At 39.9% G+C, this 24,510-nt stretch overlaps 1 protein-coding gene across 4 annotated transcripts in view; it reads right to left on the minus strand.

The window, feature by feature from the left end:
- Positions 1 to 1,025: 1,025 nt before the first annotated feature.
- Positions 1,026 to 24,510, minus strand: part of tfec (transcription factor EC) — a 23,693-nt gene continuing 208 nt past the window's right edge. The window contains exons 1-8 of one of the 4 annotated variants that reach the window (XM_077499198.1): positions 15,604 to 15,790; positions 9,283 to 9,537; positions 8,662 to 8,763; positions 7,315 to 7,360; positions 5,792 to 5,848; positions 5,632 to 5,707; positions 3,566 to 3,713; positions 1,026 to 2,006 (exon numbers count right to left, since the gene is read on the minus strand). In XM_077499198.1, the coding sequence (XP_077355324.1) occupies positions 1,569 to 2,006; positions 3,566 to 3,713; positions 5,632 to 5,707; positions 5,792 to 5,848; positions 7,315 to 7,360; positions 8,662 to 8,763; positions 9,283 to 9,537; positions 15,604 to 15,681 (1,200 nt within the window). In that variant the 5' untranslated portion in view covers positions 15,682 to 15,790 and the 3' untranslated portion in view covers positions 1,026 to 1,568. Of the gene's footprint in view, positions 2,007 to 3,565; positions 3,714 to 5,631; positions 5,708 to 5,791; positions 5,849 to 7,314; positions 7,361 to 8,661; positions 8,764 to 9,282; positions 9,753 to 9,883; positions 10,318 to 15,603; positions 15,791 to 24,510 lie in introns of those variants that run through there. The other 3 variants (XM_077499196.1, XM_077499197.1, XM_077499199.1) reach the window with 3 other exon arrangements.

A 24,510-nucleotide genomic window follows, 5' to 3' on the forward strand; every position in this document is an offset into this window, starting at 1 on the left:
TTAAACAGAGTTTTAGCAAATATTCCCAAAACCTGATCAGATCCTCCATGAGGACAAGTGGAAGAAGTCCCACAAAGTTTCCCAAATGTCTTTTAAGAGTTTCAGCCGTGCACTGCTAAGATAATGTTTCTGATGTTGACGTGTTATTGAATACTCGTTTCTCAGTGTGACGTGCACTTTCAAATACGTGACTTAATGAAGTGTGATATTCCAAATAAAAAAAGCGCCCCGTTCTGATGTCAGCATTGCCTCATCCGACCACAAATCCTGTTTGAAGCGCCCGCATGGAACGAGCCTTCAACTTTGACCATGAATGTGAAATGCGGAAGGAATTTAGCAAACACTTTTGTCTGCTTATAATTCTTCAAATGTGGGAGGAAAAGTGAGCACTTCCATGGAGACAAAATTGACACATGAATGTGCGTGAGTAAAATGTGCTAATAAAATGTGCCAATCGCAGGACTCACATACACAACCGTTCACGCTCAACTATGAAGTTTTTGGAATGTGGGACAAGACAGAAGTCAAAATTTGAAAACTCCAAACTCTGAACTGTAAGGCAGATCTTCATAAAGAACACCGTATTCTATAATATAACAAAAGAGATAACTAAAAATTGTTATAAATTTTAATTACTGTACATGTTGTATAGTACATTATTTATATGTTGCTGATGAGTAATATTGTGTCTGAGTTGTGGCCTACAGCAGCAATTTGTGTGTTTGTGTCTTTTCATAAATAACATTATATTAGTTTATCACATTAAATTTTTATCCAAACAAATATCAATGTAAGAGTATTTTCTCGCATACTTTTCAATCAATGGTGCTTCTGCCAGCTATACTAGCCTCACAGAAAACTTTCCAGTGCTCGCCGCTCTTCATTTCTCTCGTGATTATGCACCCTCAAGGGCTCATCAGCTCGCAGTACTCATCAGCATTAGTGCTACTCGTCTTTATTAGCCACTTGCTCATTCTCTCATTCCCAATCAGCCACCTTCACTTTCGCCGTCAAACTTCTCATTCGGTTTTGCATTGATTTGTGCACCAACTTTTTTTGTACTCTAAATTAAGATGCCAGTGAGGAGAACCGGTGGGAAGTTTGTTAGGATAACAACAAGAAGTCAATTGTATCAAAATAGTCTTTCCCACCCGTACTGTGAATAAAAAAGTAGCATGTTAGATCATATATATTGTAAATATATTTTATGAGTACATGGATTAAGCATGTATAAATATATTTAAAAAAAAAAAAAAAGATGAAAGGCACAGTGTTAGGCATGACAGTGAAGAATAAGGCACGTCGGAAACTTAAAAAACAAAACAGTGTTGACAGGATCTCAGCAGTTCTTTGAAGTAGAATTCAGTGTACAGCTACTACAGTGTTACAAAAAAACAAAACAACATCAAAGTTTCTCCCTTTTTTCATACGAGTCTGTTTCTGCTTTTGGCGGGAGGCAGAGATGCTGGAAAGGCTGGGAGGTCCATGAGCTGTACAATATATACAGAAAAGTGGGCTTGCTCAAGGTCAAAGGTCAAAGTTTGTCCCTTTTTGCGCCTGTTTTTGCATTATAGCTCGTCGCCCTCCCCTGAGCTGAAGCTGCTGCGGCGGCTGCTGCCCTTGGACGCGGCTCGGGGCGAGCCACACGACAGCAGCGGGTCGACGCCGAACGGGGACAGCGTGTCGTCCATCAGGATCTCGTCCAGCCGATGCTCGTCCTTGAGCGTGGCGCCGAAGATCTCGGTGAAGTGGGACAGCGGGTCGGAGAAGGTGGTGCAGCCGTCGGCGCCCGCCACGTGGTCCTGCAGCCCGGGCGGTACCGTGATGGACGGCACCACGGTGATCCGTTGCAGGTAGTCGCCGTTGGGGTCTTCCTGGTAGAGCGGGGGCTGCTGGGGCTGAGGGGACGCCTGCTGTTGTTTGAGGAGGTGCGAGTTCAGGTCTGTCGTACCCAACGAGGCCGGCATGTTCGGGAGGCCGTGCGCCCGAGCCTGGATCTCAAGTTCCTGCGGGAAGACACAAATGTTAACCACCAAGCTGCAACACGTGCCCTAGACAAATATATATATATATTCATATATTCTTTATCATCTGCTAAGAATGGCTAATATTAGAGTCGTACTGAGAAGGCGAGCGAGGAGCTGTGTCTGCTTTTTTTTCTGTAGTCTCCTAGAATATTTTTTTATTCCTTAAATCCAAATGCTTGAATCCCTGCCCCACATTTTGCTTGTTCTTAGCAACACAGTGAGCTTTGGCTGATATGAGTGACGGTGTGGGAGTTTGGGGCGTCGCCACTTGTCATGTTTTTCCCTCGATTGTTTGCTCATCATTCAAGTAACATCATCTCGCCTTCCCAACATGGACAGGAAATCCACAATGTCTTTTATCTATTGTCTGTTGATTGCCCCCCCAAATGTGTTGGCTAATTAGAACAGAGGTCAGCAAGATCGAAGATTGGAGCTCGTAGAAGCACATTGGTGGGTCAACGTATTGGTTTAAGGGTCATAAAGCTTTTGCACTGGAAATGAGCTTACATTTGAGGGCCGTAAAGAGCTTTTGGAGTTGGAGATTAGCATGAGCGGTCAAGCGCCTGCAGGCGTTGATTGATTCATTTAGGAGTGAGCTCTCAACTAAATTCATCTTTGGTTGAATGAACAGCTGGAGGATGTTGTTAATCAATTAACAAAGGAGGCGAAAATGAAACGTGTGCATCCTTGAATGCCGTCGCACACCATGTATTGAGATACGCATCAAAACAGCTTTTTTAACTCATTCACTCCCAGCCATTTTCACAGAAGCAATCCCGTTCGCTCCCGGCTGTTTGACTGGATTTTGACTGATTTTACAAGGCCCACAGAATATTGTGTTCAATTGCTATAAAAGCATGGCACCTATTAAAAGAAAGATTAAAGCCTCTTCTTTCATCAGGAAAAAAAAAGTATGTTTCTCTCTGTTTCCGTTTTGCAGCAATTAGCATTAGAAGAGAGCTAAGTTTCATCAGTTTTCACAAATCTATTTAAAATGCTAAGTAATTTAACTTTTTTTCTAGATGGCCCTGGTTGATCTCCTTTGCTCTGCTGCCAACTGCTGGCCGTTTGTGTAATAACTACCATTTCTGCAACCGTTCTTTGCATTTGAGAGGCTACATCAAAGCCTTCTGTATGCTCTCGCTGTCTAGCATTTAAAAAAAAAAAAAAACGTATTTACACGTTACTGGGAGCAAATGAGTTAAGAGATGCATACCAAGAAAAAATAGCTTTGCCGTTGCTGATGATTTGTTGTTTCTTTTAATTTCATGAACTAGTTTGGACTTTGGATAACTTTTACATGGTTTTTGCATATTAATAAACATAAAAGCTACAGCCGTACTATGAACAAATCAAATTGTAATCCCACTGAATTGAGCCAAATGGAACTGTTACATTTTGAAATTGTTCCATCCTTGAATTATATCGTAGCCCGTGTATTGAGAAACGTATCAAATTGTCTTGTGGAGCGATGTGCACCCCTAATATACATACATACGTACATACATTTGGCCTCTGTTTTCGTTGCATTGTTTTACCTGAATCCTGAGTATCAGCCTCCTGTTGGCTTGCTCCAGCTTCTTCTGGCGACTCTCTATCTCACGAGTGTGCTGCTGCTCCTTCTGCAACCACCTGATGTACTCCACCGAGGCCTTCAGGATGGTGCCTTTGTTCCAGCGCATGTCACTGCACACAAGAAGAAAAAAAAAAAAGTTCTTTGAGATAGTCGGGGGTTTTTTTTTTTAGCTGCCAGAAAATCCTCTGTCAGGGGGTGTTTTCAACATGGTTTGCCCCCACTCTTTTCTTGAGAAATGATGATTTACACGTGGCAATTATTCATCCTCAGACCTTACACGAGATTCTGAAAGGGTATTTTAATAGAATAATTAAGTAGCTATGTGGAAAGTCCATTCTCGTACTTCCTCGGTGTCTAAAATTAATCCTGGGGGATAAAAAGGTGAGGGGAAATGAGCTGAATTGGAAACTCAAATGTGCAAGATGACGGCAAGGTAGTGAAATTGTCCCTTTTCTGCAGGTGTGGGACCCCAGTTGGATCAAAGCTAATAATCTCCTTTATCCTCTCTTAATGGCACCGCCGTGACAAGGCCGACCTTCCATTTAAGTGTCCGCCAAAGTTCAATTGCTTGAGGTGGCCGCTGGATTCAAATGCAACCCCGTCCACCAGTTGTACTTCCAACTGATTCAAAATGGCCTCGCTTCTGACCCGTCCCTCATCATTCATGCAGATGAGCTAAAACATTTCAATGGGAAGTTCCAGTGCACTTTTGATTCATTTTATGCTGTTGTGCTCAGAATTTAACTCATTTCTTTACATGAGGTACACCTGCACAATCGAGCACGAACCAATACAATTGTCAATTCTGAAAATAAGTATACTTTCACCAGCCACAATATTAGGTACACATGAACGTTTCTGAGATTGAAAAGATTAAGAATTCCTCTCTGCGTAATGCATACTTGAACAATAATAACAAACAAATGTGGATGGTGCCACAATTAATCAATTTATCTACAGCAGGGGTGTCAAGCTCATATTAGCTCAGGGGCCGCATGGAGGAAAATCTACTACTAAGTGGGCCGGATCCATATATAACTTAAAAACTATTGCTGATTTGCTCCCAAAAACGTATAAATACGTTCTATTTTAATTACATTTTTTAACAGATAGAAAGTTACTTTTTTATTCCTGATAAAAGAAGAGACTTTAATCTTTCTTTTGGGAGCTTCCATGATTTTATAGCAAAAGAAAACAATATTCTGTAGGCCTTGCAAAATCAGTCAAAATCCAGTAAAACTGCCAGGAGTGAAGGGCATTGCTTCTGTGAAAATGGCGGCGAGTGAATGAGACATTCAGATTTTTGCTATTTTGTGGGCCATCCCTAAATTACAGAGCTCGGCCATAAGCATATTGTTCCAAAAAATGGAACGCGGCAACACTTTGGTTAAATGTGTTAATTCTAGTTGTTTGCATATATATTGGTGCAGTTAATGACGTTATAAGGGCGTTAATCCTTGTCATATGTATTTGTGTTATCAGTAATTGAATTTGTGTCGTATTAACACGTTTACGTCAGTCTATAATAATAAAAAAAACAGTTTTTAAACAAACCGTAACTTTAAGTTGTGTGTAAAATAATGACATCCAGGACGATTCCGCGTACAAGTTGCATTGCTCAGTACTGCTTGTGAAATTACATATTTACATGTTTGAATGTGGCCGGCTGATTAATAATTCCAACATTACAATTTTTTTTTTTTGATTCACAAATTACAAAATCATCTCGCGGGCCAGATTAAACCCATTTGCGGGCCTGATCCGGCCCGTGGGCCATATGTTTGACACCTATGGTCTGCAACGTATCATTTTGATACTTTGTTTAATTCATATATGTCCAACTCCTTAAAATTTCAGCCACTCAGCAGTGATCACTCTTATATTTCTCTAGTCTTCCATGAAAGCAGACTGATTATCTTTGTGTTTAAAGCTGTCAACTCGAGTCAATAATATCACATTTGTGAAATATGATTTCAACAGAAACATTTCTGATGTTGTAGCTTGTGTACATTGAAATGTGCAACTTACGGGTCATTTGACTTTGGTATGAGCGTCCCCAGCTCTTTAATCCTGTAGTTGATGTTGTATCTTCGTCTTCTTTCGACTGAATATCATAAAAATAGAGTTGAAGTTAAGCTGTGAGTTGCCAGTTAAAAGTCGAGATAAGTAAGTGTAGTTAGACACTCACTCAAATTGTGGTTGTCTTTTTTCTGTCTCTCCTTGGCCATGACCCGTGTGTCGTGTTCTGTCGAGACAAAGAAAAATGATCTTACAAATTGATTAGCAACGCAGTCTGATCCAGACAAAAAGGTCCAGTCAAGGGAGACACTGAGGGTGCTCAGAGCTGAGGTCAGCCTGAATGTGCCATTACCACCCGTGTATTAGTCTCGACAAGCTTGACCTCTCTTACACACACACAAGCAAACAGAATGAAAGAGAGCCCAGTTTATCTTCTGCTGCATGTCTGCAGCTCATTGTGGCCAAAAAGTGAGCACTTTTTAGAACTGCGTACTCCATAATTAGGCAAATTTACGAAGCGGCCTTGAATAGAGGCAAAAAAATGCCACTGCATTTATATTTGTGTTCACATTCTTTCAAATTACATAATTAGGGAGTTGAAATTGGATTTGCCAATTTGTCTCTGTTGATTCAATCAAGACAATTTGGAGTCTGTGTAGGTGCACATTGTCCTCTCCGTGCCCGAACTCAACTGAGAACGGAGGAGTCTTCAGGCGATACCGTCTATTTCCTAAATCATTTAGGCCACTTTGCTTGATGCAGCATATTAATAAAACATCTCATAAGGCTGGAGTGTCTGTTTGGTTGTGTTTTAACCGAAAGGAATTCAATCAGTTCACATCTGTCCAAAAAAAAAAAGGAAATTGTGTGTCAGTGCTTCTCATGACTCTTTGCAGTTGAACATCATTAGCCCAGTGGTTTGTAATCTTGATGGAGGAAGTGAACCTCACTGGTTTACTATGTGCAGTCACTGAACCCTTCTTTGTTGAAATATAAGATATGTTTTGTTTTGTTTTTCCTTCTTCTTCAAATTCAAGACATAGGTATAGTGTTTGAACAGGGAGAGTGGCCTCCACATCGAATCTGGCTTTCTTCAATTCAGAAATTGTTGTGTTCTTGTCTTCCCTATCTCTATGCAGCTTCAAGAAGTGTTACTTTAGTTTTGCTCCACTTGTCTTTGCGGTTAGGATGGCATTGCATGGCAGTTAAGGCGCTGAATCTCATCACTCAACTCAAGTCTCTATTTATAGAGCACAACCACTACTGTTTTCTTAAGACGGAACCCAACAAAAACAACAGAGGTCCCAAAATTGAACCCTGTGGAACACCATATGTTCTTTTATGCACATGAATTCATATTGCACATATTCATCTGACCACTTTCTTTTTTTTGCTCAACATAGTATGAAGGGATTACAATAATAAAGAAATCACACAACATACCATCACAACAACCACAAGTCGACTACTGAGCGCACCAAATTGTAGTGGTCTTGTATTGGTGCTGGTGGTATGAAGCATTGTTAACACTTTTTTTTTTTTTTTTTTTGTCTTAATCAAATTGCTGTTGAAATGACCACTGAGGATATTTATTAACGCTATGGTATGAGTTCATACCTGTGTATTCCCTTTTTACTGTGAGCTTTGTGGGGTTAGATGTGGGACTCAGTCCACCATTAGGGGGGTTCATACCTTGTTCACCCCCATACACGTCCAGCATGCTGCTACTGAGGGACACCTGTCGGCAACAAAGGGAGACAAAATGGTCACTTGGAGGGGAAAAAACAAAAAGATGAAGACAAGCTTTCAGCCCTGTGGTGGACCGCTGAACCCAGACAAACAAAACAACTTAACACCAAGTTTAAGGAACTAAAAAAAGGTCCTAAAATGTTTAACACAATCTCTATTCAGACTCCATCTCCCCCTGACCTCCGCTATCGCCCATTTTCAAGACCCTTCCACCCCAAACAGTGATGTGCTCTGTGTTGGAAATAGCATCCCGTTAGACGAAAAGGCTGAGCTGGGTCAACCGCATGAAACAGAGGCAAAACTGTTTTTCTACGCCTGTCTTTTTTGTCCGACAAAGCGTATGCCTGCCCTGGAATAATGATGCCTTTTCATGCGCTAGATGTTGAGATGTAGCGTGCAAGCGGCCACATGTGTGTCTAATTCGCATTTGTGTACTTATGGGAAAATGCGAAAGTCCCGCCCTGAAGTTTCCAAGCTGATTTGATCCACAGCGTGTACGTACGAGCGTGTGGGCTAAGAAGAAACAAAACAGAAGTGCATTTCTCCCCTCATTATCTCACCAAGATGGAAGAAGAAGAGCAGGGGGGAGGGGAAAAGCTTATCAAAAATTTTGCAGCAATTCACGACGACTCCTCCCATTGTGATCCAACAGTCCGGCCGGCCACTGTTTGCATTCCTGAATGTGTGGACTGCTAAATCAGTCGGACTAATATACTTAGTTGTGGTGTCATTCCTGAACAATCCTGTTAGTGCCAAGAAAAAATATCTCCGTTTGAAGCTGACTAACTTGGCCTTATCTCCACCACCCCCACCTCTCATTCCCATTCCACTGTCACAGTATCTTTTGGGTTAAGCTCCATGTCACTTTATCAATCGGAATGATTCGTCATCTGCTGCGCTTACTCCTGTATGGGATTTATTGAGTTTGGCCAGATTCCCTCGTGTCTCTACCACAAGTCCTGTTCTCGGGCAGAACGATTTTGTGAATCCGCCTCGTTGAGATCAACCTTGGAGACTTGACTTGACCAGAAATGGTGATCTTCTTGAGTAATGTGAGAACTGTTGCTAAGCCCTGATGAACTTTGACTCATCTCTCGACTTAAGCTGACCTCAAAGATAGCGCCCCCCAAGACCACCCTTCTCACCCACACTACTTTTTCCCAAGCTGCCACCTTGCATTTCTGACGTCCCTATTCACCTTTTAAGAAAAGAGAAGTCGGCAATGAAAACGGAGCAAATCCAAGTCACATTAAGGAAGCTTCCGTAGTAAAGAGAAGGTATCCTACTTACATTGTTTTGCATTAGGATGCTAGACTCCATGCAATCCAGGCCTCCATCTTTGAAGCCCGATTCAAGACTGATAAGGTCATCAATCACTTCATCCATTGGAAACTAAAAGAAAGAAAGTCATTTGAGTGGATTAAGGACAGAGTGAGGATGGCGAGAGCCGAAAGCCGCCTCTGTCCACCTCCGGAGGAGGGACTTCCCACCGATTAATCCAATAACCGAAAAGTTAGCGCACAGTGTTTGTTGTGGGAAAACATCGTCTGTTATCAAACTTGCTCCTGCGAGAGACTCTCATCACAGATGACAAAGTCTGAAGTTATTGATGAGCATATCAGAAAGAAAAGATAAATGTTGAGAAGTACTTCCTGTACAGTATTTCTCTGATTGCTGTCTAAAACAAGTCACCTCTTATCTCAATAAAAGAATGTGGGAGGACTCACAGCAACAACAGAAATAACCGCAGATCAGAATTGTTTCAACGGCAATGACAGGAAAATGCGTCATCGTGTCCGTCCCTCGGACAGTTACTCGCTTCAACCTTTTCCCCGAGTCCCTCAATTTCACTTCCTTACAGTCAGAAAAACAAAGAAATCAAAAGCTTTCATTTCTCTGAAAGGGACTCACCTCGCTGTCATGGTTGGCCATGGTCATCAGGGTGACGGGGCTGTCGGGGTTGCTGCTGTCGTTGACGGAGGCCAGGTGTCCGTTCCTCATGATGGGCACGGTGGGCAGCGGCTGGCCGGGGCCGTGGGGGTTGGGCCCGGCGTGGCCCTGCGCCGCTGACGAGGCCAACTTTGAGCCCAACGTCAGGTACTGCTTGACCTGCTGGCTCTGGCTCTGGTGGAGGTGGAACTTTGTGTTCTCCAGTTGGCTCTGCACCTGCGAACAAGGCCCGTAACACATAAGTTAGGGGAGTGTGGCCACTTTCTGACTAACATATGTGGCGCAGGTGTTGTGGTTCTTGCGAGAAGATGATCTCACTGGGGATGCAGAACTAGTCGTGAGTCACAAGTTTGTCATTTTCTCGCAGCCTAACAGCTGGGCTGCATTTTCTCGAAATTGACTCTGCATTTTCGGCATATTTTGTCTTCATCCTTAACAGAACTTAAGTTTAGAATCAATGCAGAACGGTTTATTTGTTTCGAGCTGCTAAAGTACCTGTCAACATGTACTGTAAATTGAATAAACTGGTTACCATGGGTGGTCACCACCCGGATGATCTTACGTTTGACGCTCTTGTTGAATCCCGCATGCTGTAGTAGCCGCAGTCGGATAAGTGTGGCATTCTCAGCGAAGCTCAAAAATCTTCGGCTTGGTCTTGTGTGCTCAGAGCAGCGGGACAAGTTCCAAGTCTGCTTCTGCTGCCGCTCTCCTGTTGATCTTCTGCCTCCTTACTGACTTGTTGTACCTTGTGTCTTTATAAAGGGCCCTAAGTGAACCAATTAGGCCCAAAGCTGAGGGTAAGCCTTCATGTTGCATAGCATGACAATCACTTCAAACAGCCGGCTGTCAGATCACCCAGGGTTTGATCACTGCAGGACGTCTCCCTTTACCGTCTATCACTAATTCACTGGGACCGCCCTTTTCTGTCTGAGCGGCCAATGGACACTCAGCTCCCAAGGTCCTCTTCTGCTTGCTCCAGGGGTTGTGGCAGCACAAATGACCCTTGTTCTCCAATAAGGGTTTTAAATAACTCCACTAATGCCATTTTTAACCAGCCATTCTCATTCACTCGCCGCTGTCAATGCGGACCGCTTAGAACGATCAGTTACGCCAACAATGCGTCAATAAAACCATTTTGAGGTCTTAATGCTATAGAACGTTGACGACTGTTTCCAGAAGCGATATTTGTCCCAAAACATGTCATTTAATTACTCCTGTTGAGCTGACAATGCAGCTCATTGTTGTAATTTGCCTTTCTTAGTTTATGGCCTGTAAACTGTTTTGAGACTATCTAATAAAGTGCGTATTGTAAGCAAACATTTTGTGGTCCACTCAAAAGTAAAAGAAAAAAAAAAGTACATTCTATGAACTTGCCTTAACTTCTTTGTCTCAAGTGAGGATGATTTTCCATGACGGAAGCCAGCTAATCAATTATGAGAATCATTCAGTTGTTGCTTGACCTTTGACTGCTGGAGCACCAATATGATATTTCAGAAGAATGAAATGTTTGCTATCCATCACATTGATGACGCCAGATTCAGGATGTCCGCTCTTGGGAATAATAAAGACGCCTTTTGTTCCACGGGGCTGTGTGATGCCACAGAAAGCTCATTTGTGTACAAGGAGCCCAAACACACTACATTGGAGCAGCGTAAGTCTGTGACATGCAGGGACGAATAATCAACAACTAGATAACAATTCAGGTATTTTGATGATTGCCAGAGTATTGACTAGTCCTGTTTTTCAACTTTTTGTCTCAATTCCTACTAAGCTGCCTTGAGAAAAACTCATTCACAGATGAATCTCATGTAAATTTGCAGAACTTACACCCCAAAAATAGAGTAAAGTGTAATATGAAACCTTTATTCTCTTCATTTTTAAATCTACAGAAGGGAGTATTTACTTCCTCACTGGGCGACAGAGTTCCTTAAATTGTTACACAGACAAGAAGCTTCAGTTTTCAGAACTTAAATGAAAGTGTTTGATTGATTTTTGTTTTCAATGTTTATTTTGAACATGAAACAGACATTTTAAAAAATTAACAAGCAGTAACAGACAAAGAAATACTTTACACAATTTATTTTTTTTAGTGATGTTCAATACCACTTTTTTTCAGACCAATACCAGAATGAGTACTCAACTCTTGAGTAGCCACCGACACCAAGACCACAAGTACATTTGATACTTAAAAAATTCCAAACAACAAACAATAAAAAAAGAACAGTGACAGACAATTTTTAAGAAAGACCTACCGTTATTTATCCGAGCATATATCCAAATATATATATTTTCCTTAAAATTGCCTGAAATTAATGGCAATTTTCTATTCTTCCACTTAGCAAAAAGTTGAATGTTAATATGAATCGCGTAGAGTAAATATCATCACTTTTCCCGTGTTTATATATCTGCATGCTACAGAGTTGTATTAATACTTTCTAAATAGTTAACTGCTTTACATTACACCAGAGTTACTTAACAACAATAAGTGAATAGCGAGGTAACACTGCTGAGATATATTTAACAACCTGGTGAGTGTTAGTTTCACTCCCAGAGGCATTAACATAATTCAGTTGATTATATTTCTTGTCTTTTATTAATTGCAAGACCAGCCACTACACAAATTAACTTTAACTGCCTCTATATTAGCGTTGATTTACTTCTCTTCAGAGTTGGTTTATTACTAAATAAATCCATCCATCCATTTTCTGAACCGCTTGCTCCTCACAAGGGTCGCGGGGGGTGCTGGAGCCTATCCCAGCTGGCTATGGGCAGTAGGCGGGGTGCATCCTGAACTGGTTGCCAGCCAATTACTAAATAAATCATCTCCGTCAAATAACTCCAACACATTTAAATCAGATAGTGTTAAAAATACACTTTCGGGGTTGAAATCAACTCTGAAACATTTAACAGCAAAATCTTTACATTCCAATTGTTGCCATGTAGTTTCTAATTTATAGTCCCTGATTGCTAATCGGCCGCTGTCGAGTGATACCTTGAAATTAGGCTGGTATTCGGCCTGATACTGGTACCTGGTGTTGCTACTAGCCCATCCCTACTATATTTTCCAGCTGAGTGGAAAAAAATGTGTATACTTATTGGTGAACATGTCAGCGAGCACAACACTGCAAAACAGGGCAATGTTTTGGGACTCAGCAAGTAAATCCCCCTCCGTAAGTCCTCCTTAGGCATCCACCGAACTGAGAGTCCTCGCCACAATACTCATCTTGTCAGTTTTCACTGAGAACTCTTATCTCTCTCAACAAGATGCCAGTTGTTAGTCAATCATTTTTTTTTCCCCCAATGGGCAAGGCAGAACTGCTACACAGCACCCCGTCTTGTGTGTGTGTGAGCTCACTGTTCTGGTTTCACTTTGCCATTTTCGCTACTGTAAATGACGGAGACGCGCTTGTTATCCACTTAAAGCAATCTGATTAGATTGGAGAGGTTACGGTGCTTCAGTCACCGCAGCTGAACTCACAATGGTGCGTCTGTGCAAGTGTGAAGAGGACATGCCAGAAGATTATCAATGGCTCTACACACACACTCATACGCATGCACACGTACTCACAGGCACAGGAATGGGACAAGATTCCAATCAATCCGGCCCCAAGTTTGGGATTTTTTTTTCTCCCTCCCAATTGTTTGGTTTGAGACACTTGAGTGTTTCTCTTTGGGGATGCTGAGCTGTGTTGGCACCTGTCGCAACAATCGAGGCAGTGTTTTTGAGGCTACTGAGTTCACTGGCTCACTTCTGTTTTGCACATTTATTTTGGCATTTCGGTTTTCGGCGTTGGTTTCCTCATTTTGCAGCTAAGAAATCCCATTTGTGTGCATATGTACGATTTGTCCTGCACTAAGTTGAGCGGTGACTATTATCTACAGAAACGGCAGACAACAGGTTTCATTTCAGTGCAAAAACAATACATTTTACCATTATGTCATCATTATATAAGTAACCCCACAAGTCGTGTTAATACTACTAATTCTGATTACTTGCAACTAACTGTGAACTGGTCCTCAGTGCTATAACGCCGCATCTTCAGTTATGAAAATGTGAATCGTGCCATCAGATGCGGACTGTGCATTATGTGTATCATGGCAAGTTTTCCAGAAAAAATCCATACCACCCATGGGAGGTCATACATTCCATTTAGTGGATGAATACAGTGTTTGTCTAGCCATCCATCCATCTACAAATCCGCTTTTGACACATTCTTCCCAAAATGTAATGCCTTCTGCTTTTGACATGTTGGATTAAGGCAGTGCTTCTCAATTATTTTCCGTCATGGGGCACCCGAACCCGTAAGAAGAAAACATCCCCCCCACCCCCGCCCCCCTCTCTGTTCGACTATAAATAGTATCATTTGTCTATAAAATTGTTATAAGCACACATCTGCGTAACACTGTATCCTTATTAAGGTATAATAGAATAAAAATAAATAAATATGGACCAACTTACAAAGAATATACAAAGAATAGCTTTATTAAGTCATTCACTGCCAGCATAGGAAAAATAGATGTTTGACGTATTTTGCCGTCAATGGCAGTGAATGAGTTAACTGTAACAGAAAATATTTAAAGTACATCTGATATTAAAAAAATGTAATTAAATCCTTAATTAAACTATAAACTTTTTTTGACTGACCATGTCAAACCATATGATACGGAAAAATAAAATTACATAAAATCAATAAATAATAATGCATTCAAACTGATCACAATATTAAAAAAAAAAAAAAAAACTTTAACCTGCAAAACAAAAATAAATAAAATAATTTGTGCTGATTTTTTTTTTTGTGAGTGTGCAAAGCGCGCATGCTCCGTGCAAACAAAACCCCTACACCACCAAGCGAATGCTCCCTGTAACTGCCAATAATGAGAGCGCCACTGCCCCCTAATGTAGTGGAGGTGCAATTGCACTTTATTCTAGGACAGTAAAAAAAAAATTACAAAAAAAACCATGTTCCCCGAGGTTAAACGTGCCCCCCTTGATGGAGCCTCGCGCCCCACTATTTGAGAAGCGCTGGATTAAGGTGTCGTAAAAAATAAAAGGCCAATGAATCCAAGGAACTTAAAGGACAACAGACAAGCTCATTGGGGTCTCGTTCTTTTGCAACAAAGTTTCAGTATTGCTCAAGTTCTCCTTTCACTTCAGAAAAATCTAGCTGCTTATGAAAAACCGGCCTATGTGGTGAACATACTCTGGACAAACCCTTCCAGGGCAGGGCTGTCAAACTTATTTCTATCACGGCATCGTTGTTGTTGTTGCCCTCAGAGGGCTGTTCATAACTGCGAAAACCACATAAACGTATAATCATTATTAGCCATAACGGTATGCAATAAAAATACTGTTTGCTTCGCATTTGGTTCAGTTATCATTTGGAGCTAGCAGTCAATTATCCAATGAATGAAAGATCAGTCTGTAAGTACTTTGGCTTTGGAGTCAGTGGAAGTGGTTTTGAGTGGCAAAAACAAATTAAAAATGGCATCTAATTGTTAAAGAGATGCTAATAGGAAAATGCTAAATTATCAGTTTGTTATCTCTTTGGAGGAAATGAACAATACAGTAACAGATGGCTTTGATATTCACATTTTAAATGAGTTTGATGAGCGGTTAAAAGCTTATCACCAGAGGCTGAGCAGCAGTGTATTTGTTTACGGAGTAGAAATGCGGCTAAATCTAACCTACTATGTTGTGTGTTGTAACCAACCAAATGTTTTTAAAAAAAAAATAAAAATCTGAATGTGAATTCATGTCATAATAAAACTATAGTGTGCGACCAATGTTTTTTTTTTTTAGTCTGATGCCAATTCTGATATTAGGCAGAAAAAAAAATCTGAATATTTGAATGTTATTATCTTTGTCTTCTATTGCATTGATCAGGTTTAGGTAATATCAGCCAATTAATCCGTCATGCACTAATGATACATTTTTTTTGGATTATCATCAAATCATTTGTTTGAAACACAAGTCAATTTGCAATTTTGGTAAGCTTTCACGTGCCACATAAAATGATGTGTATGGCTGGATCCAGCCTCCAGGCCTTGGCTTTGACATCGGAGCAGTAGGAGGATGGAATTCATTACCGTCTAATGATTCATTCATTTGACAAACTAGCTAACAAAGTTCAGTGAGTAACGCGCCGTTGTTATCTTAACCTTGAAAGTGGACACGCTGGTCTACTTTCTGTGAAGGTGCGAGTTGCGCACACGCTAATGCACGAGTGAGCGTATTTCGCACGACTACCCCCCCCCCCCCCCCGCCCTCTCCCGTGCCCCTACCTGCAGCAGCTGGATCTCCGTCAAAGTGACCACTTTGACCACGCAACATCGACTCATGGCGCCCGCGACCTCTCCCATTGCAGGGGAAACCGCAAATTTAGGAGCCGATCTCTCGCACCTTCGGTTCTCACCGTAGGAGACGCGAGAAGAGGAGGAAGAAGAAGAAATATCAGCGAGGAAAGGAAGGCATGACACATCGGCTTATTTGGGGAGCGACACAGGCCGCTTCCTCTGTGTGTGTGAGAGTGTTAGAGAAAAACCTGACAGAAGCAGAAACACTGACGGCGGTTGGGCCTGTTTGCATGTGCGTGAGATGCTAATAAGTTGCTTCTGCATGCACATCGCCGGACTTTTCCTTCCTGCAGAAAATTCAGCACATTCTGCCAGGTTATCTCCTGGCAGCCGTTTCCCTTGTCTGACCTTTTTTTTTTTTCAAGCAGACTGAATAACGGACGTCTGAAATTTTACATGCATGTTATTGGTTCTCGATGATTACAAACATGAAGTAAAAGTCACAGTTACGGTCCAGAGCCACCAAAACACCTCTCGCACACACACACACACACACACACACACACAAAAAATCATCTCCCACACAACAAACGCTCTCGAACAAACCAAAATAACACACCAAAATATTCAAAAGCACTTGCACACACACTTACAAACCTCTCACATGAACTAAAAAATAATAATCTCAACCCCACGCTCATCAAAAAACATCATCCACACTAGGAAAAAAAAAAAAAAAAAAAAAAAAACTGTCATTAAAAAAAATAAAAAAAATAAAAAGAAACACCAAAAGTGTATCTGACTCGCACACCAAAAAGTCTCACACATGGAAAAAAAAACAACTAAACTCACAGGACTCAAAAAAGAACTCTCACAACCACACCAATAACTACCACTCATAGTAGAACCTCGCGTGTCAAAGTACTCACCAAAAAATGCTCTCACACTTAAAAAGAAGCCTTCTCATGCAGAAACACTAATCTCTCACTCCACCTAAAAAACATCTGTCACACAACAACAAAAACTCAGACAACAACAAAATTTCATGCAAACCATTAACAAAAAAAAAAAAAAAAAAAAAAAAAGCATTTACAACACACACACACACAAGACTGGAAAAAAAAATGGGACCCAAAATATTCTAATGCACACACCAATAACTATCACAAAAGAACTTTTAAACGCACCAAAAAACCTTGAACACATCAAAAAAATCTCTCACAGATTTCATAACCTCTCACTCACACCAAAGAAAATCAGTCACACGAAACACATTGTCAGGTTTAAACACACATCTTCCACACAACAAAAATAGACACCAAAAAAGAGTGTCTGTCACGCTCACACGCGCCAAAGTGTCTCAAACAAAGCAAAAATAAAACCTCACAGGGCCCCCAAAAAATTCTCACACTTACACAACAATAACTATCACTCAAGATGTTTACACTCACAAATAAACTGTGCACATCAAAAATCTCTCTCATACAAACATTTAACAACCTCTGACTCTACAAAGAACAAAAAAATCACGCCAAAAAAATGCAGTCACGCAAAAAAAAAACATCTTCCAAAGAACAACCACAAAAATCAGATATCCATAATCCCTCTCACTCACACCCCAAAAAGCACTAGAGTAGACCCACCAAAATATCGAAGAACTCCTACATTACATGTTTAACTCTCTTGCATAGAAAGATACAGTCAGGAAAAAGAGGCTTAATCTAACACACACCCGCAAAACTCTCACTCCTTGCAAATAACCTCTCTCATACACAATAAAAATCTCCCACATGCCAAAAAAAGAAACTCACACAAAAAAAGCATCTCACTCACAGCCAAAAAGCTCGCTTCGACCCCCCCAAAAGGTCAAAGAACTTTTAGACACTAAAAATCTCTCATGCTTGCAAATACCAAATAATCTCACTTACATAAAACTAGGGGTGTTAAAAAAAAACGATTCTGCAATATATCGCGATACGACAGCACGCGATTCTCGAATCGATCCAATAGGCAGACGAATCGATTTTTTAACATCCATATTTGATGGAAAAATATTCAACGAAACGTCTAACTTTCACACCTTAAGTATGGAAGAACGTTATATTAATGGAACATTAAGCCTTAATATTTTATTTCAATGCTGTTCTAACATGAAAAAGGTTACAACCTGTTTGTTAAATACAGTGTCTCACAGTTATAAAACTGAAGTTTGAGATCAATAAATAATAAATGTTCATACAAATCTTTACAGTGTACATGTAACAAGTTTACTGAATGGTATTATCTAAATTTGAGTAAAAAAAATCGCAACAATCGACTTTTAAATTCATATCGGGATTAATCGGTATCGAATCGAATCGTGACCTATGAATCGTGATACGGATCGAATCGTCAGGTACTAGGCAATTCACACCCCTATATAAAACCCTCACTCACACAAAAAATTACACACCCAAAAAAACCTAACACATATCAAACATATTCAGTAATTCAGCAAAAAAAAAAAAGAAGAAGAGCCCTTTAAAAAAAACAAAAAAAAAACATTCAGGGTTACTCTCATTCTCATGTTTCTGAACTCAATAAAGCAATTGCACCTAATATCTTTTGGATTTGATACACTTTAATAAAGCATTAATGCAAAATTTGACCTCACAAATAAAATCTCAATAATGTGGTTAAGTCCCGTCTGGACAGTTAAAGCATTTTGAAAGCTGTTCCAGTTGAATAGACAGCGATCAGTTACAGTATTTCTGCTATTCTGCTGTTTGTCTATTTGCTAGCATTTGCTCCACACATTCCACTGACGCAGTTTCTCATTAAAGTCTACATACGCATTCATCTCGGCGTTATTTCAGCCGCCGTGACCAAAGTAATGCTTCGCCGCCATCTAAGGCTCATGTTTGGCTTGTGTGTGCACGTGACTGCCGCTTGGCGCCTGACTGTAAATCACGTTTTATTGACCATTCTGATACTTGATCACGTTTACAGTTTTTAATAAGATTTTTTCTTGTCATTAAGTTTAACAGGAGGCAAATATGTATTTAACTAATTAGCAGCAGATCATTCCCAACTAGTCAACTACATGAATGGCTACCACTGGATGAAAAACAGAAGATTAATGGGAAGTGACCTTAATTCAGCGCCATTTTGAAGGATGTTTGCTGTAACTATAGTGTACAGATTGTTGTTCCCCAATCTTGGTTTCCTTACGACTACTGTTTTGAAGCCCAACTAGTTAACCACCATTGGAATCAGAATAGAACCTTCACAGGAAGTGATCTAAATTTGGAGCTTGCAGTTCTAGCACCCCCTGGTGGCTAGTTTTGTTGTGCAATTTAATTTTCATTAGGGATGTTTTGGCCCTTCTGTTTAAAATCTATACTAATTGTCAGATGAAGGGGAACGTAATATGCCTGTGAACCGAGTCAATATGTGGAGCAGCTCAATGTTTGCGTGCATTAAGCGCCTCGATATTTTTATTAGAGATTGTAGGTAATTTAGATGCATTTATGTTACGCACAAAAGCGCAATATTGTGCTTTTATATAGTGTCTTTTTTTTTTTTTTTTTTTTTTTTTTTTTTTTACAATATTGGGACCGTAGTTAAATATCGCCAACCTCCCCACAATATCGTGATAATTATCGTATTGTGCACTTCATATCATGATATCGTATCGTGATGTTTGGATATCGTTACATCCCTAGTATCCGCTGCTCATCATTCACTTTTTTTTCCTGCTGTTTCTTATGTTGAACTTTTATTAGCTATCTAAAATCAATCCGTAAATGATGGTTAACTTTGCCGATCACTGATTCCCCCCCTCACCCCCCAGCCCCCTTGCTGTGCATTTTGGATGTCTGCTGTCGTATCGTGCGCAAATGATAATTCGTTTTGGTGAGAGCGGTGGGTAGCCACAAGTGCTCACCTTTGTTAGTAGCCCGGCGCACGTGGCATGTTTTAAACATCAGGGACTTCTTGTAACAGCCGGCCCTGCTTCTGAGGCCACGCATCAAAGTGCGGCTCGCACATCTGAGAACTGTTTTATCCTGCTAGAAAAGGAATGCATAATGGACACGTGGCACCACTGCACTTTTAATGATCCTTGTATGAATTAAATATCGCAGCCATTATCACCGGATTACATGAGCAACAATGTGCTTATTGTTAATATCCCAATCAAGAGAACGCAAAACTCCATAACTTGATCTTCTTACATTATCTTAAAGAAAATGCGTCTTATATGTGTCTTGGGACTATAGCCTGTATTTTGTATGAATATATATATATATATATATATATATATATATATATATATATATATATATATATATATATATATATATTGCTTTAAAGATAAACCATTCATGTTTAAAATAAACTTAAAGTCACACTGCTCGGTGAGGGAACAGAAATGTCTTTGTCTGCCTGTTAATGTCATTTCCTCATCACAAATCAGACCATAACGAAGGATGTGACAAGGGGAATATTGTGTAATGGATTAAAGCACGAAGCTATTTTGTGCCAAGTATGTAGCCAGGATCTCAACTTAAAGTCATTTTGCTGCTGGGAAGAAACCTCAAACAAACTGACTGAATTCTCTCCTGCACCGCCAGTCGCACAATTAAAGCAACCAAAAATAAACTAGAAAAAAGAAGGGGGGCGTTCTTGAAGGTGTGTGCGGCCAGTCCCGCTCGCGCCAAGTAGATGTGATAAGTCAATTGGAATAATACAATTTTTGCAGCTAAATCAGTTAGCCTGCCATTCTCACAAGATTTCTGTGTTGGAATTGTATAGAGGACGTGCACGTGGCTCGAGCTGCATCCTCAACATTGCACAGCTTTGCATGTGCACACATTCAACATTAAGTACAGCCAACTCCACCAAAGTGTCAGAGTGAAATTCGTTATATAAAGGCAGGTTCTTAACCTTGTTAGAGGTACTCAATCCCTCCATTTTTCTGTGTGCATTCACCGAACCAACCCTTAAACCCTATACATATATATATATATATATATATATATATATATATATATATATATATATATATATATATATATATATATATATATATATTAGGGGTGTGAATTGCTTTGTACCTGACAATTCGATCCGTATCACGATTCATAGGTCACGATTCGATTTGATGCCGATTAATCCTGATATGAATTTACAAGTCGATTGTTACGATTTTTTTTACTCAATTTAGAAAATACCATTCAGTAAACTTGTACATGTACACTGTAAGATTTGTATGGAAGTTTATTATTTATTGATCTCAAACTTCAGTGTATATAACTGTGATCCACTGTATTTTAACAAACAGGTTCTAACCTTTTTCATGTTAGAACAGCATTGAAATAAAATATTAAGGCTTAATGTTCCATTAATATAACATTCTTCCATGCTGAAGGTTTGAAAGTTAGACGTTTTGTTGAATGTTTTTTTTTTTTTTTATCAAAAATGGATGTTAAAAAATCGATTCGGCTGCCTATTGAATCGATTCGAGAACTGCGTGCTGTAGTATCGCGATAAATTGCCGAATCGATTTTTTAACACCCCTAATATACATATATATATATATATGTATATACATATATGTATATATGTGTGTGTATATATATATATATATATATATATATATATATATATATATATATATATATATATATATATATATATATATATATATATATATAATATACGAATTGTCCCTAGGTGTGCTTGTTAGTGTGGATGGCTGTTCGTCTCTGTGTGCCGTGCGATTGGCTGGCAACCAGTCCAGGGTGTACCCTGTCTACCGCCCAAAGCCAGCTGAGATAGGCTCCAGCACCCCCCGCGACCCTTGTGAGGAATAAGCGGTCAAGAAAATGGATGGATGGATGGTACTGAACGGCTGTCCTAGAGAAGTGTACTAAGCTAGCAACTGATCACAGGGTCCCATACTGCAAGTCTGTTGGGCAATTAATTTTTCAAATGGGCCATGCAACTCAGGCATGTTAAATATGAATATATATTTATAAAACTGTAAATTGTTGTTTTAATCAGATGCCGTTGTGTAGCCCTGGCATCATCACATATTGTTGCAATTCGGAAATAAAATGTGAAAACTGAAAGAAAAAGAAACACAGAAAAAAAATTTCCCTTGTAATAAAATGACATGTACACATATTAACGATTGCCCATATGGGCGGTAAATCCTTTCGCTCACTCAAGAGTTCAGTGGTTCGGGGAAAAAAAACGAGCGGTAAACAACCACCTCTGGTGCTCCTTTGAAGACCATTTTTTCACTTTCCTAAACAGACAGTCAGAAAAAGTATTTACTAGGTGGATGAAGTATACATGCTCGGTTGGCAGATTTGAATAATGATAAATCGAAGCAGGTAATGATGGTGCAGCCAACTACGTTTTTCTCTAAATGTTGAGGATATCAACAGTAACATCTGCACGCACCCAGTGTGAGAAAGTTGAAAGCAGACCAGAGCAGGACACAATCGATCAGATGATAAGAGACGAGGGACCCTGAGTAGATTTAACAATACTACACTGAAGTCCCCTCTGACTCCTTCTGTAATATGTGCTAACAAGCAGTGAGCACAAAGAAGTTGGGGGACTTGCCAAAACTGCAGTGGGAGGGCATCAACACCCTTTTATTTCTAGTCTACACCGTCTTTGATTAATTAGAACCACCCAAAAAAAAAAGAGCGAATATTAGCAATTAAATTAATCAATGAGTCCAAGTCTGAACTTTGAAGCTTAATGTGGCATCAAAAAAGAGCATCCTACTCAGCCTAACCGCATTTGTGAAGCACTGTTCAAAAGCTTTTTGGTGGGCAAATGTTGATTACACCTCCCCCTTGCTCCGCTTTTAACTCGATTGTGTGAAATGAAATAATGCAATAGCTTTTTAATGAGAACTAAGCAGAAAATTAGATCAAGCTTTGACCTTACCCGAACTAATATTATGCGGTTTGGGCTGTGGATACAAAGAGCGGCTTGTGTTTTGCACTGCTCGGCTATCTTAGTGCTCCTTGAACGGGAGCGGGAAGAAGGCCTGCCCTTCTCTTCCCATCAAACAAGCAACAACTTTTTGAAGGCCAACCTGAAGCACAATCACTCAACTCCTATTTGATAGAACTGTAAAGCTGCACGCTGAATAAACTGCAACGGTATTTTGCAGTCAGTACTTTCATGACCTTCTCTGCTGGCCCATACACCATCAGAAGCATGGACCAGCGTTTACAACTTCTACCAAATGATACATTTATTTACAACAGTCTTTTGTTTTCATATCATATCGTGGCTGTACACTTTTCTTGGTGGTCCAATCACATTTAAGCTTCTGTGTAGCCATATAATTGTAATCTGCCCAACACCCTCAGATTTCCGAGTGCTAGTTTTGAACACACAAACCGTTGATGGCTGCTTCTTGTTTTTTTTTTTTGTTTTTTTTTTAACCACATAGCAATGAATGAACACCTATGGAACACAAAAGAATTCCACAACAGGACTCCAAAACCATTGATAATCACTGTAAAGTAAGCCAGTCTTCAAGGAATAACTTCAACTTTAACTCAATAATTTACACAGATAATTTGCGGACTATACTATCGTCGTTGTTGCTTGTGTTACCAAAAGTAGCAATAAGTTCATACAAAACGTAGAAATAATGTCATATACAATAAGTAAAAACACCACTGTAACTATATGTATCAGTCAGACAACATCTGGGGTTAGCGTGGGCCAACTATTTTGAGTTTGTCCGGCGGTGTGCGTCAATTCCCAGTAAATCATGTCAGTCTAAATCATGTGCATGTAAACACGTTGTTACGATTAGCTATAGTTTGTTTTCAGATAATAATGATAATGATTGTGTGAAGCACTGGTTTGTTTGTTTTTGTTTTTGTTTTTTACCATTTATGCTCTCAACGTTGTTGAAATAAAATCTGATCTTGTAAGTAGTGTTGTTCCGATACCGTATTTGGCCCCCGAAACCGATCCCGATACCCAGCTTTGCAGTATCGGCCGATACCATACCGATACCTATGGTTTTTTGTTTTTTTGTTTTTTCCTCAACATGAAAAAGCTGTCCTGCTATTGGTTCAGCACATTCAAGGCCCAATAGGATATCTTAGATCGGCATGCAGTGAACATTTGACATATCAGTGAATGTCGTGCAAGAGCAAGACACAAGATGCTGCATCCAAAATCCTATATTGGAGTTGGAATTAATGGTATCGGCATGTTACTTGTGAGTACTCACCGATACCGATACCACTGTTTTAATGCAGTATCGGCGCCTCTGCCGATACCAGTATCGGTATCAGAACAACACTACTTGTAAGCGGATTCAGTTGATTTTTGATCAGACTCAAAGTGAAAATATCGATGTTGGAGGGAACAGGAAGTGATTTTGGTTTGATACACTAATAAGAGTAAAATATGTGTCTTGATTAAAATGGTGTGAATCTAAGTGGACTGGCCTGAGGCCAGAAACTCCAAGGATGAAATTGAGTCTGTGATTGAGCATACACTACTGATTTGTATGCATTACTTGATAGCCGATTGGCCAAGACCTTTGAAGCCTTGAGGCCACCATATTACGCTTGACAAGAAACAGTTGTCGGCATCGAACTTGGAGAACATTTGACACAGTACTTAGTAGTAACAGCATGGTTTATGATGGTTTAAATAGTTAAAAATAAAGAAGAGGACTTGAGACAAGTTGCCTTAAGTACATGTATAAATTATATGCTTAATGATGTTTACAAGAGGAAACTTGTGTATTTAAAGCGCTTTGTGACAGTTCAGGCTGGTTGAAAGCGCTATATAAATAAACTTGAGTTGAGTTGAGTATTTTTTTTATTAAATCATTATAATTGTAATTCAACAAAAGAT

Source organism: Festucalex cinctus, chromosome 16 (genome assembly GCF_051991245.1).
Source record: "Festucalex cinctus isolate MCC-2025b chromosome 16, RoL_Fcin_1.0, whole genome shotgun sequence".
Taxonomy (NCBI): domain Eukaryota; kingdom Metazoa; phylum Chordata; class Actinopteri; order Syngnathiformes; family Syngnathidae; genus Festucalex; species Festucalex cinctus.